Source organism: Dipodomys merriami, unplaced genomic scaffold (genome assembly GCF_024711535.1).
Source record: "Dipodomys merriami isolate MVZ:Mamm:240054 unplaced genomic scaffold, mDipMer1.0.p SCAF_233, whole genome shotgun sequence".
In the NCBI taxonomy this organism is placed as follows: domain Eukaryota; kingdom Metazoa; phylum Chordata; class Mammalia; order Rodentia; family Heteromyidae; genus Dipodomys; species Dipodomys merriami.
This window is the reverse complement of record NW_027203749.1, coordinates 1,157,868-1,170,281: the sequence shown is the minus strand read 5'-3', so window position 1 is coordinate 1,170,281 and position 12,414 is coordinate 1,157,868. Positions and strand designations below refer to the sequence as shown.

The window sequence follows — 12,414 nt, the reverse complement described above, 5'->3', positions numbered from 1 at the left end:
GTCTGTGTGGGTTAGCACCAGGCTGGGAAGGTTCCAACCTCCCTTTCCCTTGTGGTCCCAGACCTGACATCCCCTCATACCCTTGATGAAGCATTCGTTGAGTAACAACTCAGCACCCAGCTAAGACAACACGTCACAGCCCCACAAATTTACTGGCAAAACAAAAGGTTGGCAGATTCCCAAATGACCTTCCTTGGTCAGCCACCCCAGTATGATGGAACTCTTTTTTTGTTTTGGTCATTTGTGGGGCTTGAACTCTGGGCCTGGGCGCTGTCCCTCAGCTCTTCTTCTCAAGGCCAACGCCCTACCACTTGAGCCACAGTGCCACTTCCAGTTTTCTGAGTGGTTCATGGGAGATAAGAGTCTCGTGGACTTTTTCCTTGCCCAGGCTGGCTTTGAACCTCGATCCTCAGATCTCAGCCTCCTGAGTAGCTAGGATGACAGGCGGGAGCCACTGGTGCCCAGCTTGGCAGAATTTTTGTAACTTTGGATATGCCTACACCCTGCAGCAGGGTGAGGCTCTTCTTTTGGTCAGGAGGGAGGCCAATATAGGCTAGATATCACCGAGACATAAGCTCAGGTTTGTAAAAACCTTCTCTCTTATGGACAGTTCTAACTCAGGTTGCTCTTGCCCAATTCCCTGAAGCGAAAAGATGTCAGCAGTGGAAGCAAAGCCTCGATTTACAGGATTAGGTGGAAGAGACTTATTAGAAAGAGGAACTAAAGGAAGCAGAGTCAATTGGGCAGTGGGAAGAGGATGGGCAGGCACCAGCCGGGTTCCTCTTTTCAGCCCAGCCATAATTTGAATCTCTCCAGTATAATGATGATCAATGACACCTGGGCAAACAATCAGTCCTTTTATAGTCCAGCTGGACCTGCTCAATACCACCCTGCTGTCCCAGTGGCAGAGGACCCCAGACCCACCTAGGAGTGGCGACTGGAGGAAGGTCTCCCTCCAATATACCCTCTCTGACATTTGCCTCCATCTTATAAGACAAAGTTGGAGGTCCCCAGTATCCTCATTCCACTCCTTAGCAGTCAGAATAGCCTTTTGGACTGCAGACATAGGTGGAGGAGTCTGAATTAAGAGCAGGTGGTAATTCCTCCCCCTTCCCCACTTTTCTTTTTTGGTGGGTCATTGAATTCTAGGTCTGGGTGCTGTCCCTCAGCTCTTCAGCTCAAGGTGGGCACTCTACCACTTGAGACACAGTGCCACTTCCAGTTTTCTAGTGGTTTATTGGAGATAAGAGTCTCATAGAGTTTCCGGCCCGAGCAGGCCTTGAACTATGATCCTCAGATCTCAACCTCTTGAGCAGCTAGGTTGACAGGAGTGAGCAGGGAGCTCTTACAGAGCTGGGCATAGGGGCTGGCTGTGGCCTTGGAGGGTCTTTGTCTTCTTTACAAGAGTGTGGAAAACCTTTTTTTTCTTTTCTTTGTCCCTGAACTCTGGGTCTGGGCACTGTCCCTCAGCTCTTCAGCTAAAGGCTAGCACTCTACCACACTTCTGGCTTTTTCTGCTTACATGATGCTGAGGAATCCAACCCAGAGCCTCAGACATGCAAGGCAAGCACTCTACCACGGAGCCACCTTCCCAGCCCCATGACACAGACTTTCAAGGATTCTAACACTCCTGTACTGGGACTGACAGCCCTCTCCCTCCACATCTGATGTACAAAGGAGGGGCACTTTATTTTCTCCTCACACAAGGATTTTATAGAAACAATTTCAATTCTGGTGATTGGGGTCAAGACTCTCTTGTTCCAAACAGAAAATGTCTGAGGGAGGAATAGCATCTTTTCCTCTATTTTCTTAATTCTTGAACCACCTTCTGCCATGTAGTCAAATCCACCTTTCCCTCTTTGGGGAACCAGGGACAGAGATTTTCTACAGCCTCAAAAATGCCTCTAGCCTCTCTGAACTAATCTCGCAGCCCTCTTGCCTCACGAGGGCCAAGAGAGCTTCAGAAACAGTCACCTTTCTAGGCTGGGAAGTTGGCTCAGTGGTAGAGTGCTTGCCTCGCGTGCAGGAGGCCCGTGGTTTGATTCCTTAACACCACATAAGCAGAAAAAGCCGGAAGTGGTGCTGTGGCTCAAGGGGTAGAGCCCCAGCCTGGAGTTGAAGAGCTGAGGGACAGCGCCCAGGCCCTGATTTCAAGTCCCACAACCAAAATGAAAGAAAGAAACACCCCAATTTTATGTCTCCTTTCCTCTTCCACTACTGTGCTTTGCGGTCCCCTAACCAAATTATTGCTGAGCTTGAGAAGTCCTCCATCGGATTTCCTCAGGTCCCGTTCATACACCAGTTGGCCCAGTCCAGCCAGGGCACAAACAGGGGCGCCTGGGGGGGGGGGCAAAGAGATGGGTGAAGGAGGTGGAGAGAAGGCTGAAGGCACAGCTCTGTTTATTCCAGCAAACGCCTCAGCTATCTACACTGTCTATATTTGTCAGAGGCTTTCATCACATGAATCCAGGACTTATCTTGCCAACAAGTTCAAGCAGTATGCATCCTTCCTCATTCTATTTTAAATAGTCTTTTTGGGGGGCAGGGGATAATTTGGGAGGGTGGGAAGGAAGGGATAGTGAGGGGAAAACAAAGGAGGCAACAATGCTCGATAGGAACTGTACTCATTACCTTGCTCATGTAACTGTGAGCCCTCAGTACAGTATTTTTGCAATAAAAAACATACACACACATATACACGAAATCAATCTTTGTTTCCCATCCTCCCTCAGACAAGCTGTCAGACCCAAAGCTGAGGAAACCACTTCCTCAAATACAAGCATAAGTGCTTTCAGCCCAGAGCATTGGAGTCCGTGGCTGGCAATCTTGGCTCCCACGTTGCCAGCTGCGGCCACCTCATGGTCTGCAACACTTGCCAAATTGTTACCCACTTCTGTACAATATACAAATAATAATGCACAAATATACTAATAATCAACACAAATATACATAGCCTTTTTCTGTTTTGCCAGTCCTGGGGCTTGAACTCAGGGTCTGGGCACTGTCCTTAAGCCTCTTTGGCTCAAAGCTAGCACTCTACCACTTGAGCAACAAGGCCACTTCTGGCTTTTTCTGTGTATGTGGTACAGAGGAAGTGAACCCAGGGCTTCATGCATGCTAGGCAAGCACTCTACCATTGAACCACATTCCCAGACCACTAAGGCATTTATATACAAATTATATTACAAGATAGAGAAGCTTTATAATGTGCTATTTCATCCTTGTTGGGAATCATCAGTACAGTGTAGCTGCTGGTGGCTCATGCCTGTAATCCTAGCTACTGAGGTGGCTGAGATCTGAAGATCATGATTCAAAGCCAGCCCCACATATTGTGTTTTCAACTAGCCCAGCACTGTGGGGAGGCTCTTGGAAACTCAGGAGGCTGAGATCAGAGAATGGAAGTTCAAAGCCAGCCTGGGCAGACAAAATGGAGACTCTGATGTCCAATCAGCCAGCAAAAAGTTGGAAGTAGAGCTGTGGCTCCAAGTGGCAGAGAGGTGGCCCTAAGTAAAAAAGCCCAGAGTTCAAGCTCTAGGACAAGCAACTCACCCAAAAAAGGAAAACCAAAAACAATGCAGCAACTGTATATAGAAATTATAAAGCTTAACAGATGCTGCAGGGGATGTGGACAGAAAGGAACCTTACTGCATTGTTGGTGGGAATGTAAACTTGTTCAACCACTTGGGAAAGCAGTATGGAGGTTCCTCAAAAGACTTCACATAGAACTCCCCTATGATCCAGCAATCCCACTTTTGGGCATTTACCCAAATGTCTACAAACAAGACCACACTAAAGCTACCAGCACAACAATGTTTATTGCAGCATTATTTACCATAGCTAAGATATGGAACCAAACCAGATGCCCCTCAATAGATGAATGGATCAAGAAAATGTGGTATATATACACAATGAAATTATATGCCTCCATCAGAAAGAATGACATTGCCCCATTTGTTAGGAAATGGAAAAACTTGGAAAAAATTATATTAAGTGAAGTAAGCCAGGCCCAAAGAAACATAGGTCCCATGGTTTCCCTTATTTGCAATATCTAGTATATGTACGAGTCAAGCGGAAAAGGTCAGATAATGTGATGTCAGGAAAATGAACCCTTAGATATGTATTTTAATGTTTTTTTTCTTTCATGCATGTGTTTCTAACGCATTTATAAGATTATCTCTTTGTTGCTCTGTATGTCCCTCCCCCACAGTATAACCCCTGCTTTCACTATATTTGATGTCAGTATAACTTGTGGAGGAGATGGGGAAAAACCAGTTGTTTAAGGATACAGGTGGACCTGTTGCAACAATGAGAAGTACAAGTTGTCATGTCCAAAACGAGCTTTACAACGTCGGTGCGGGGGGGGGGGGGGGGGGGGTGAGGGGGGGAAGGAGAAGGATTGGGATTGGGGGGGAGGGGGGAGGCTGGGAAGGGATGTGAAGGGTAAACAAAAGAAGGAGGCTGCAATGCTTGGTAAGAAATGGACGCATTATCCTGCCCATGTAATTGTAAGCCCTCTGTACAGTATGTTCACAAATAAAAATAAAAATAAATAAATAAATAAATAAAAATGTATATGGAAACATACACATAAAAAAGAAATTATAAGACTTCTCCCTACCGTTGTGGTAGACCTGTTGTTTCTTGCCCTACAAGGTGGTAAGTAGAGGCCAAGGCAACTCTATTTTCTTCTTCCTTTATGGCTAAGGAGCTATGAAGCTACGTTCTTCGGCAGGTTGTGGACCTGAGCTCAGCCAGCCAATGGGAGCAGAGAGGCCTCAGCTTAGCCAATGGGAGCCCAGGGGCATGTCCTGCAACATGAGGTATGAAAGGGGAGCTGACTGCTGCCTCTGGCCCAGGGTTTTCTGCAGAAGGCAGCTTTCCCTGTCCTGTCAGGGTGCTTGTGCCTCCAGATAGGACGGTATTCTATTAAAATATATGCATATACCTATCTATCTGTATTTACACAGAATATTTAGATATTCTAATAAAATATATGCATATATATCTGCCCAGTAAGGATGAGAGGCGTGAGCCCCAGCCAGGAGACCCCATGCAGAAAGGACCCCGAGGTCGCTGCACACTGCCCATAGCTGCTCGGCTTGCTGCAGATCCACTTCCGCTCCGTGTAGAACCGCCCGCTGCTGATGCCCACTGCGTTCAGATAGGCGCACTCCCCAGCTCCCCTCACCTCAGCCCTAGAAACAAGCAATGAAATAGTACATATTGTTTTTGGAGTATACACTTTCTTTTTCCTTTTTGTCAGTCCTGAGCTCCTTTTGCTCAAGGCTGGTGCTCTATCTCTTGAACCACAGCACCACTTCTATTTTTCTAGTGGTTCGTTAGAGATTGACTTTCCTGTACAGGCTGGCCTCGAAACTCAAACCTCAGATCTCAGCCTCCTGAGTCGTTAGCATTCCAGGTGTGAGACATCGGCACCATTTATACTTGTTTTTTTGCCATCATTATTGTTATTTGTTTTTCTTTGTAAGTCGTGGGACTTGAACTCTGGACCTGGGCATTGCGCTTAGCTCTTCAGCTCAAGGCTAGTGCTCTACCGCTTGACCCACTGCAACACTTCCAGTGGAGATAGAGTCACGGACTTTCCTGCCCAGGCTGGCTTTGAACTGCTTTCCTCAGATTTCAGCCCCCTGAGTAGCTGGGATGACAGGCATGAGCCACCGGCACCCAGCTTTGCCATTATTTTTTGCACCTCCATTCTGCTTTTTGGTTTTAGTTTTTGTGTTTGTGCATGTGCTGGTCCAGGGATATGAACTCAGGGACCTGGACCCTGTTCCTGAGCTTTTGCGCTCTAGCATTTGAGTCACAGCTCCACTTCCAGCATTTTGGTGTAAATGGGAGATGAGGGTCTCACAGGCTTGGACTGGGAGTATGGCTCAGTGGTAGAGTGCTTGCCCAGCATGCATGAAGTCCTGGGTTCGATTCCTTAGTACCACATACACAGAAAAAGCCAGAAGTGGCTCTGTGGCTCAAGTGATAGAGCGGTAGCCAAAGAAGCTCAGGGACAGCACCCAGGACCTGAGTTCAAACCCCAGGACTGGCACAAAACAAAGAAACAAAAAGATGGCTGATACATACAAGTTGCTGAACTCGGTGTTGTCTGCCCACTTCCAACTATGCTGTGGAGATTCTCTTCTAAGGCCAATCCAACAGTCATACAAATCTCTGTGTCTTTCCAAGAAATTCTGTAACAAACACAGTAAGTTGAAACTATGAGTCCTTATCTTTCAGATGGTTTTCTTTTTCCTTTTCTTTTCCCCCAGGCCAGGGGCTAGTTTTGAACTGTGATCTCACTTCTCAGCCTCCTAAGTAGCTATTTATTAGGTGTAATTACTTATTTGCCTTTTCCTTTTCATGTGTGTGTATATGCCGGTACTGGGGCTTGAACTCAGGGTCTGGGCACTGTCCCTGAGCTGCTTTTGCTCAAGACTAGTGCTCTGTCACTAAGCCACATTCCCAGCCTTGTCCTTGAGCTCTCTTATTCAAGGCTTTAACACTTGAGCCACAGCTCTCATTCCAGCTCTTTTTGGCTGCTTAACTACAGACAAGAGTCTCACTGAGGTTCTTGCACAGGTTGGCTTGGAAATCACGATCCTTAGATCTCAGCCTCCTGAGGAGCTGGGATTATAGGTGTGAGCCACTGACAACCGCCCTTCATTCTGTTTTAGCTTCCACCTTACACAACCTGTCCAATTTCAGGGTGTCTTTTAGCATGTCACAGAAAAGAAGAGCCCCAAAAGCATTTCTTACCAACTCTTCCTTGCTGTCAAACTTGACCAGATTGGCACCAAAGGATGCACAGAAGGCCTGACTGGAAGTCCAGTTCCTTATATCATCAGAAAAATAATAACACTTATTCCCAAATGCAATCCAGTCTCTTGGGCAAGAGGAAAACAGCCTTGTCTCCGGAATACGGTTTTCTGTTTTGTTCACTGACGCAGAGAAAATGGATTAGCTGCTCATCAACCATTCCTTTCCCCTGCCCAGACCCCAGGGCTACCCGCACATTCTGCATTGGAAGCGACTCACCTGCCATAAGCAGAGCAACAAGTCCAAGTACAGTTGCAAGCAGAACAGCATTAATGAGCACAGAGCAGTAATATTTTCTGGGTGTGATGGGTGACAAAATTCCTAGGCATTTTCCTGGGAGATCTTTCACTGGAAACATAGAAATAGGAGATTTGAATCTAATGAAAGACATAGAAGGGAGACAGTCCCCACTTCATGAAGCTCTGGATTTGATTCCTCAGTACCACATACATAGCAAAGGCCAGAAGTGGCGCTGTGGTTCAAGTGGTAGGGCACCAGTCTTGAGAGAAAAAGCTAAGAGACAGTGCCCAGCCCCTGAGTTCAAGCTCCAGCGTGATCATATAATACATGATAGCTGCTATAAATTTGTCATAATACATGACATACTATCTAGTTTATGCTCTCATTAATATATAGTGTGTATAACATGATATAACTGTATGCTGTATTGCACTAGATAATATTCCACTATATATACTCTTATACCACATACTATATTCATTATGTTATATATTATAATTTTACATACATATTGTGTTTTATCTTATAAACATTACAATAAAAGATATATTATGTAAAGTATAATATAGTCAGATAATCTACATATTATTTTATATAAGATATGAGTACGATCTACTATATATCATATATTATACTATATGATATGAAGTATATTTAACATGAAATATAAATATATGTAATAAGATACAAAAACTTATAAAATTAAAAACAATATAAAATATAACAGTATGATATGTATTTTACAATATAAAATATGAATTCTATGTATGATATAGAGCATATCATATATACTAAATGATGCTATATTATATATTATAATATAGAGTATATATACTGTATATCATAGTATTTATGCTATATGCTATAGCATGTATGTAATGTAGTATATTATGTTGTTAGATATCTATATGCCATATTATTTTGTATCATATATTACATAAAACATGTGTATGATATGTTATAATACATGTTATACTATATATATATATATATATATATATAAACACAGTGAACAATCTTTATGTAAGTATTTTATTGTCACATTAAACCAAACACACAGGGACTTCAGCTGGAATGGAACTTGCATGCATTCTTTCTGGAAACACCAATGACCCAACCACTTAAGGACATTTCTAAGCAGGTATGCCTGTTTACCCTCTTCACCAGTTACCTTCCACATTTACTCAAAAGTCATGGGCACCTCTGCCTGCACACAGAAGCTTCCTGCAATTTCTTTTGTACTTACTCTAGCCCCTCCCAATGTTTGCTGGATTTCTGGCTCTCAGTTTAAAGCAAGCACTAGAGTATGAGGAAGAAAAAAAGCCCAACACCTTGTTTTTTTTTTTTCAAGAATCTTACCAAAAGAACTAAATTTACTATTGAGACTTCCTTCAAGAGATCAACAGATGATAATTTAACTGTGTCACCCACAATTTCCTGCTAACTTAGTTCTGTGTGTGTGTGTGTGTGTGTGTGTGTGTGTGTGTGTGTGTGTGTGTGTGTGTGTGTGTGTGTACACTAGTGCCTTGAGCCACAGTCTTTTTGCTCAGGTTTGCTGCTTGACCTCTACAGCCAGGCCTTGAGCCCAGCTAGTTGGTGATTTACTGGAGATGAGTCTCACGACTTCCCCACCTGAGCTGGCTTCAAACAATGATCCTCAGATCTCAGCCTCCTGAGTAGCTAGGATGACAGGCATGAGCCACAAAAGCCCTGCTTCAGGACAAATTTTGCAAGGGTTGCAGTATACATTGCAAGATTATGATGACTAGTTTCCAATCCTGCCCCAGGGCAAATGCACTTAGGTACCAATTAATTGGGAAAGAGAAAAAGAGGAAGAAGAGGGAAGAGGAGGATGAGGAAGAATAAAGAGGAGGAATCAAGTAACAGAAACACACCTCTGCTCCCCTCCAACCCACTTCCCATTCATCTCTAGCCACAAAAATGTTACCCCAACTCAAGTCACACATCCCAGATCCAACCTTCCCTCCCTCCATCCCAGACTGAGCTGCCTTTGTGGCACATTGCAATCTTAAGGAGCCTGACCTGGAATTGTCTGCCTTGGGACTCATGAATGGGGTTACCTGCTTACCTGCTTTCCTGATTTCTGGGTCCTCTGTGGAAGAGAAATCTCTCTGTAACATTCCCACTGAAGTTTCCAGAGATGTCATTTTTTTTCCTCCTGGCTCTTTCTAGGCAGAATGACTGGAGCTGGTATTCATGGATGTAAACTTGGAGCTGGCTACGATCACATCAGAGCTATGCAAACACACTTCCTAACAGCCAGAGCCCTTTCCTCCTTCCTAGACCTGAGAGAGAAAAGAAAACAAAACTAACTGAGGAGAGGAATTAGGATATGAACAATTCATTAGAAATGACATGATCCATAGGTTCAGGATGAATTTTACAATGCCCATGTGCCTTTCAATTTCTACCCATTTAAACCACACATTCCTGGATAGAACAATGCAGAGAGGGGAGGAGGGAGGGTTGGTTGGTAGGGAGAACTCCCAGCTGAGCTCAGTTAAAATATAATAATAATAATAATAATAATAATAATAATAATAATAATAAATAAGCTCGTCATCTAAGCTGAGATCTATTTTTTCAAAAAATAATAATGAAGCTGGACAGGCAGCTGATAGGCTCAGAGGCTGAGATCTTATCTTGAACATCTGGGATTGAAAAATCTAGGACAGGAAAGTGTGTGAAATTGCTCAACTCCTTAACCCCCAAAAACTCCATAACCACCAAAAAGTTATGTGGAGGGGAGGTGGCTTACATTGTACAGTGCCAGCCTCGAGTGGAAAAGCTCAACGATTGCACACTTTAATAATAATAATAATAAATTTAAAACAAAAGCAACAAAACAAAACACACACGAAAAATGAGCCCACAGAAATAAATAAATTCCTAAAGCATGAATTGATAGGAGTTTGACTCAAATAATAGTGTTGCCTAACAAAGAAAAGAACAAAATTGAAAAAGCAGATTCTAACTACTAGTAACAGGCACACAGCTGTGAGCTGGAGAATGCTCAGATCCATGGCCAGACGCAGGACAGCTCTGCAAACCGGCCTAGAGCAGCGAGGAAACCGTTCAAACCAGGCAGTGTAGCACGCAGACTCAGTACTCACACAGCTGAAGCGAGTCTCACACAGCATAGTCAATATCTAGAAGCCCATCTGTGCCAGAGAAACAGAGAAAACCCCATATAAATAGCAGCTGTGATCCCGCCCAACACACACCCGAGCTAAGTCCACGGAAGTGCAAGACACTTCCAGATAACTACTGCTGCTTCTAGTTTTGCAAGTTCCCAACTCCTTTAACCACAATAACAAATATATTTTATGTAATATAATTATATTTGTATATTATATATACGTGTATATTGATAACATATTTTAAAATGCAAACTTAGTGAAAGTCTGTGCTGCATTGCAGATGTAGCTCAACTGTCTAAGCCAGTGTAAAGTCCAGACTTCAAAGCCTGCTACAGTAAAATAAAAACGCAGCCAGCATGGTGGCTGGTATATAAGAATAATAATAGTAATAATAATTGTTAGGTAAATTAAATTGCCAGCTGAGAAAAGAGAGAGCAGCATGTGGTACTCAGCGAAGGGAAAGGTTTATTTTTTTTTTTTTTGGGTCCGGTCGTGAGACCTGAACTCTGGGCCTGGGCACTGTCCCTCAGCTCTTCAGCTCAAGGCTAAGGCTAGTGCTCTACCACTTGAGACACAGCGCCACTTCCGGCTTTTTTCTTTTTGCTTATGTGGTGCTGAGGAATCGAACCCAGGGCCTCATGCGTGCAAGGCAAGCGCTCTACCACTGAGCCATCTTCCCAGCCCCAACAGCAGGAATAAAAAAAGGTGGAACCTACCGGGGCAAGGTCCAAAGCCAGGGACAGAAGATGTGGCCACACCAAATACCCAAGTGAGCTCAGGGAGGAGGGAGGTGATGGTCTCAGCGCGAGGCAGGTTCACCTGTGGACCACAGCTACTGGGCTGAGACTAACCAAGAGGAGGGAGGGGTCTGCTCTACCTTCAGATAGGCGCACTCCCCAGCTCCCCTCACCTCAGCCCTAGAAACAAGCAGAGAAATAGCACATATTGTTATTGGACTATACACTTTCTTTTTCCTTTTTGTCAGTCCTGAGCTCCTTTTGCTCAAGGCTGGTGCTCTATCTCTTGAACCACAGCACCACTTCTATTTTTCTAGTGGTTCGTTAAAGAGTCTCACAGACTTTCCTGTACAAGCTGGCCTTGAAACTCAAACCTCAGATCTCAGCCTCCTGAGTTGTTAGCATTCCAGGCATGAGACATCAGCACCATTTATACTACTTTTTTGCCATTATTATTGTAATTTGTTTTTCTATGTCAGTCCTGGGACTTGAACTCTGGGCCTGGGCATTGCCCTGAGCTCTTCAACTCAAGGCTAGTGTTCTACCGCTTGACCCACAGCACACTTCCAGTGGTTCATGGGAGATAGAGTCATGGACTTTCCTGCCCGAGCTGGCTTTGAACTGTGTTCCTCATATTTCAGCCCCCTGGTAGCTGGGATGATGGGCATGAGCCACTGGCGCTCAGCTTTGCCATTATATTTGCACCTCCATTCTGCTTTTTGGTTTTAGTTTTTGTGTTTATTCATGTGCTGGTCCAGGGATTTGAACTCAGGGACCTGCACACTGATCCTGAACTTTTGTGCTCTAGCATTTGATCCTGCCCCACCTTATATAATAGCCTCTTTAGCATACATCCTGGCAGGCTTTACCATACAGGGCCTAAGTTAGAGGCTGAGATGGTGCTGTGATCATATCTGCTCTTTCCCTCCTCTCTCCTTCCTGTGAAGTCCAAGACTCCACCCAGATGTGTCATAAAGGGGGGGCGGGTCCCCTCTTCCTGGTGACACTGATGCAAAGGAATGGAGGGGAGGGGGTCTGGGAAAAGGAGGTGTGAGACACTGGGGATGCTGGTTTGGTTTTCTTTCTCTGGGCCTTTGGAAGCACTTTCACCCCCCTAAACCAGAGCTGCTGTCCCAGGAGCTGCTACTCCCATGCCCCCCAAAAGAAAATGTTCCACATGGCCTTGATACGGAGGATCTGGGGCCCACTGGGACCTTGTCCAAAACAGAAGTGTATTGTTGACCTGACGTGTAACTTTTGTCCCTTGGCACAGCACCTGAGAGGGAGAGAGTGAAAGAGAAACTAACTCTGTTCCTGGGCCAGGGTACAGGCAGGGCTGGAAGAGGACTCCATTTCTGTGTCTTTGCTCCATGGCCTGAGACTTTCTCTCCAGGGTCATCTGCTGCCATCTGGCAAGCATGGGAGAGGATACAGCCATCAGCACCCAT

General features: G+C 44.7%; 1 protein-coding gene across 1 annotated transcript; it reads right to left on the bottom strand.

The window, feature by feature from the left end:
• Positions 1 to 2,695: 2,695 nt before the first annotated feature.
• Positions 2,696 to 10,249, bottom strand: LOC138835357 (C-type lectin domain family 2 member H-like). The gene is made up of 6 exons (XM_070033958.1): positions 10,203 to 10,249; positions 9,158 to 9,374; positions 7,048 to 7,176; positions 6,769 to 6,950; positions 6,097 to 6,203; positions 2,696 to 5,195 (listed from the first exon to the last, which is right to left on the bottom strand). The coding sequence occupies exons 2-6, from the start codon at positions 9,234 to 9,236 to the stop codon at positions 4,982 to 4,984; spliced, it is 711 nt and encodes a 236-aa protein (XP_069890059.1). The 5' UTR covers positions 9,237 to 9,374; positions 10,203 to 10,249; the 3' UTR covers positions 2,696 to 4,981.
• Between the last annotated feature and the right edge of the window lie 2,165 nt (positions 10,250 to 12,414).

What these genes read in the sequence shown, in the direction of transcription:
- LOC138835357 (XM_070033958.1), bottom strand. Translation starts at nt 9,236, where the DNA reads ATGACATCTCTGGAAACTTCAGTGGGAATGTTACAGAGAGATTTCTCT. An exon ending in CCCAGAAATCAGGAAAGCAG is followed by an intron (nt 7,177 to 9,157) that starts GTAAGCAGGTAA and finishes CTATGTTTCCAG; the next exon opens with TGAAAGATCTCCCAGGAAAA. An exon ending in TTGACAGCAAGGAAGAGTTG is followed by an intron (nt 6,204 to 6,768) that starts GTAAGAAATGCT and finishes TGTTTGTTACAG; the next exon opens with AATTTCTTGGAAAGACACAG.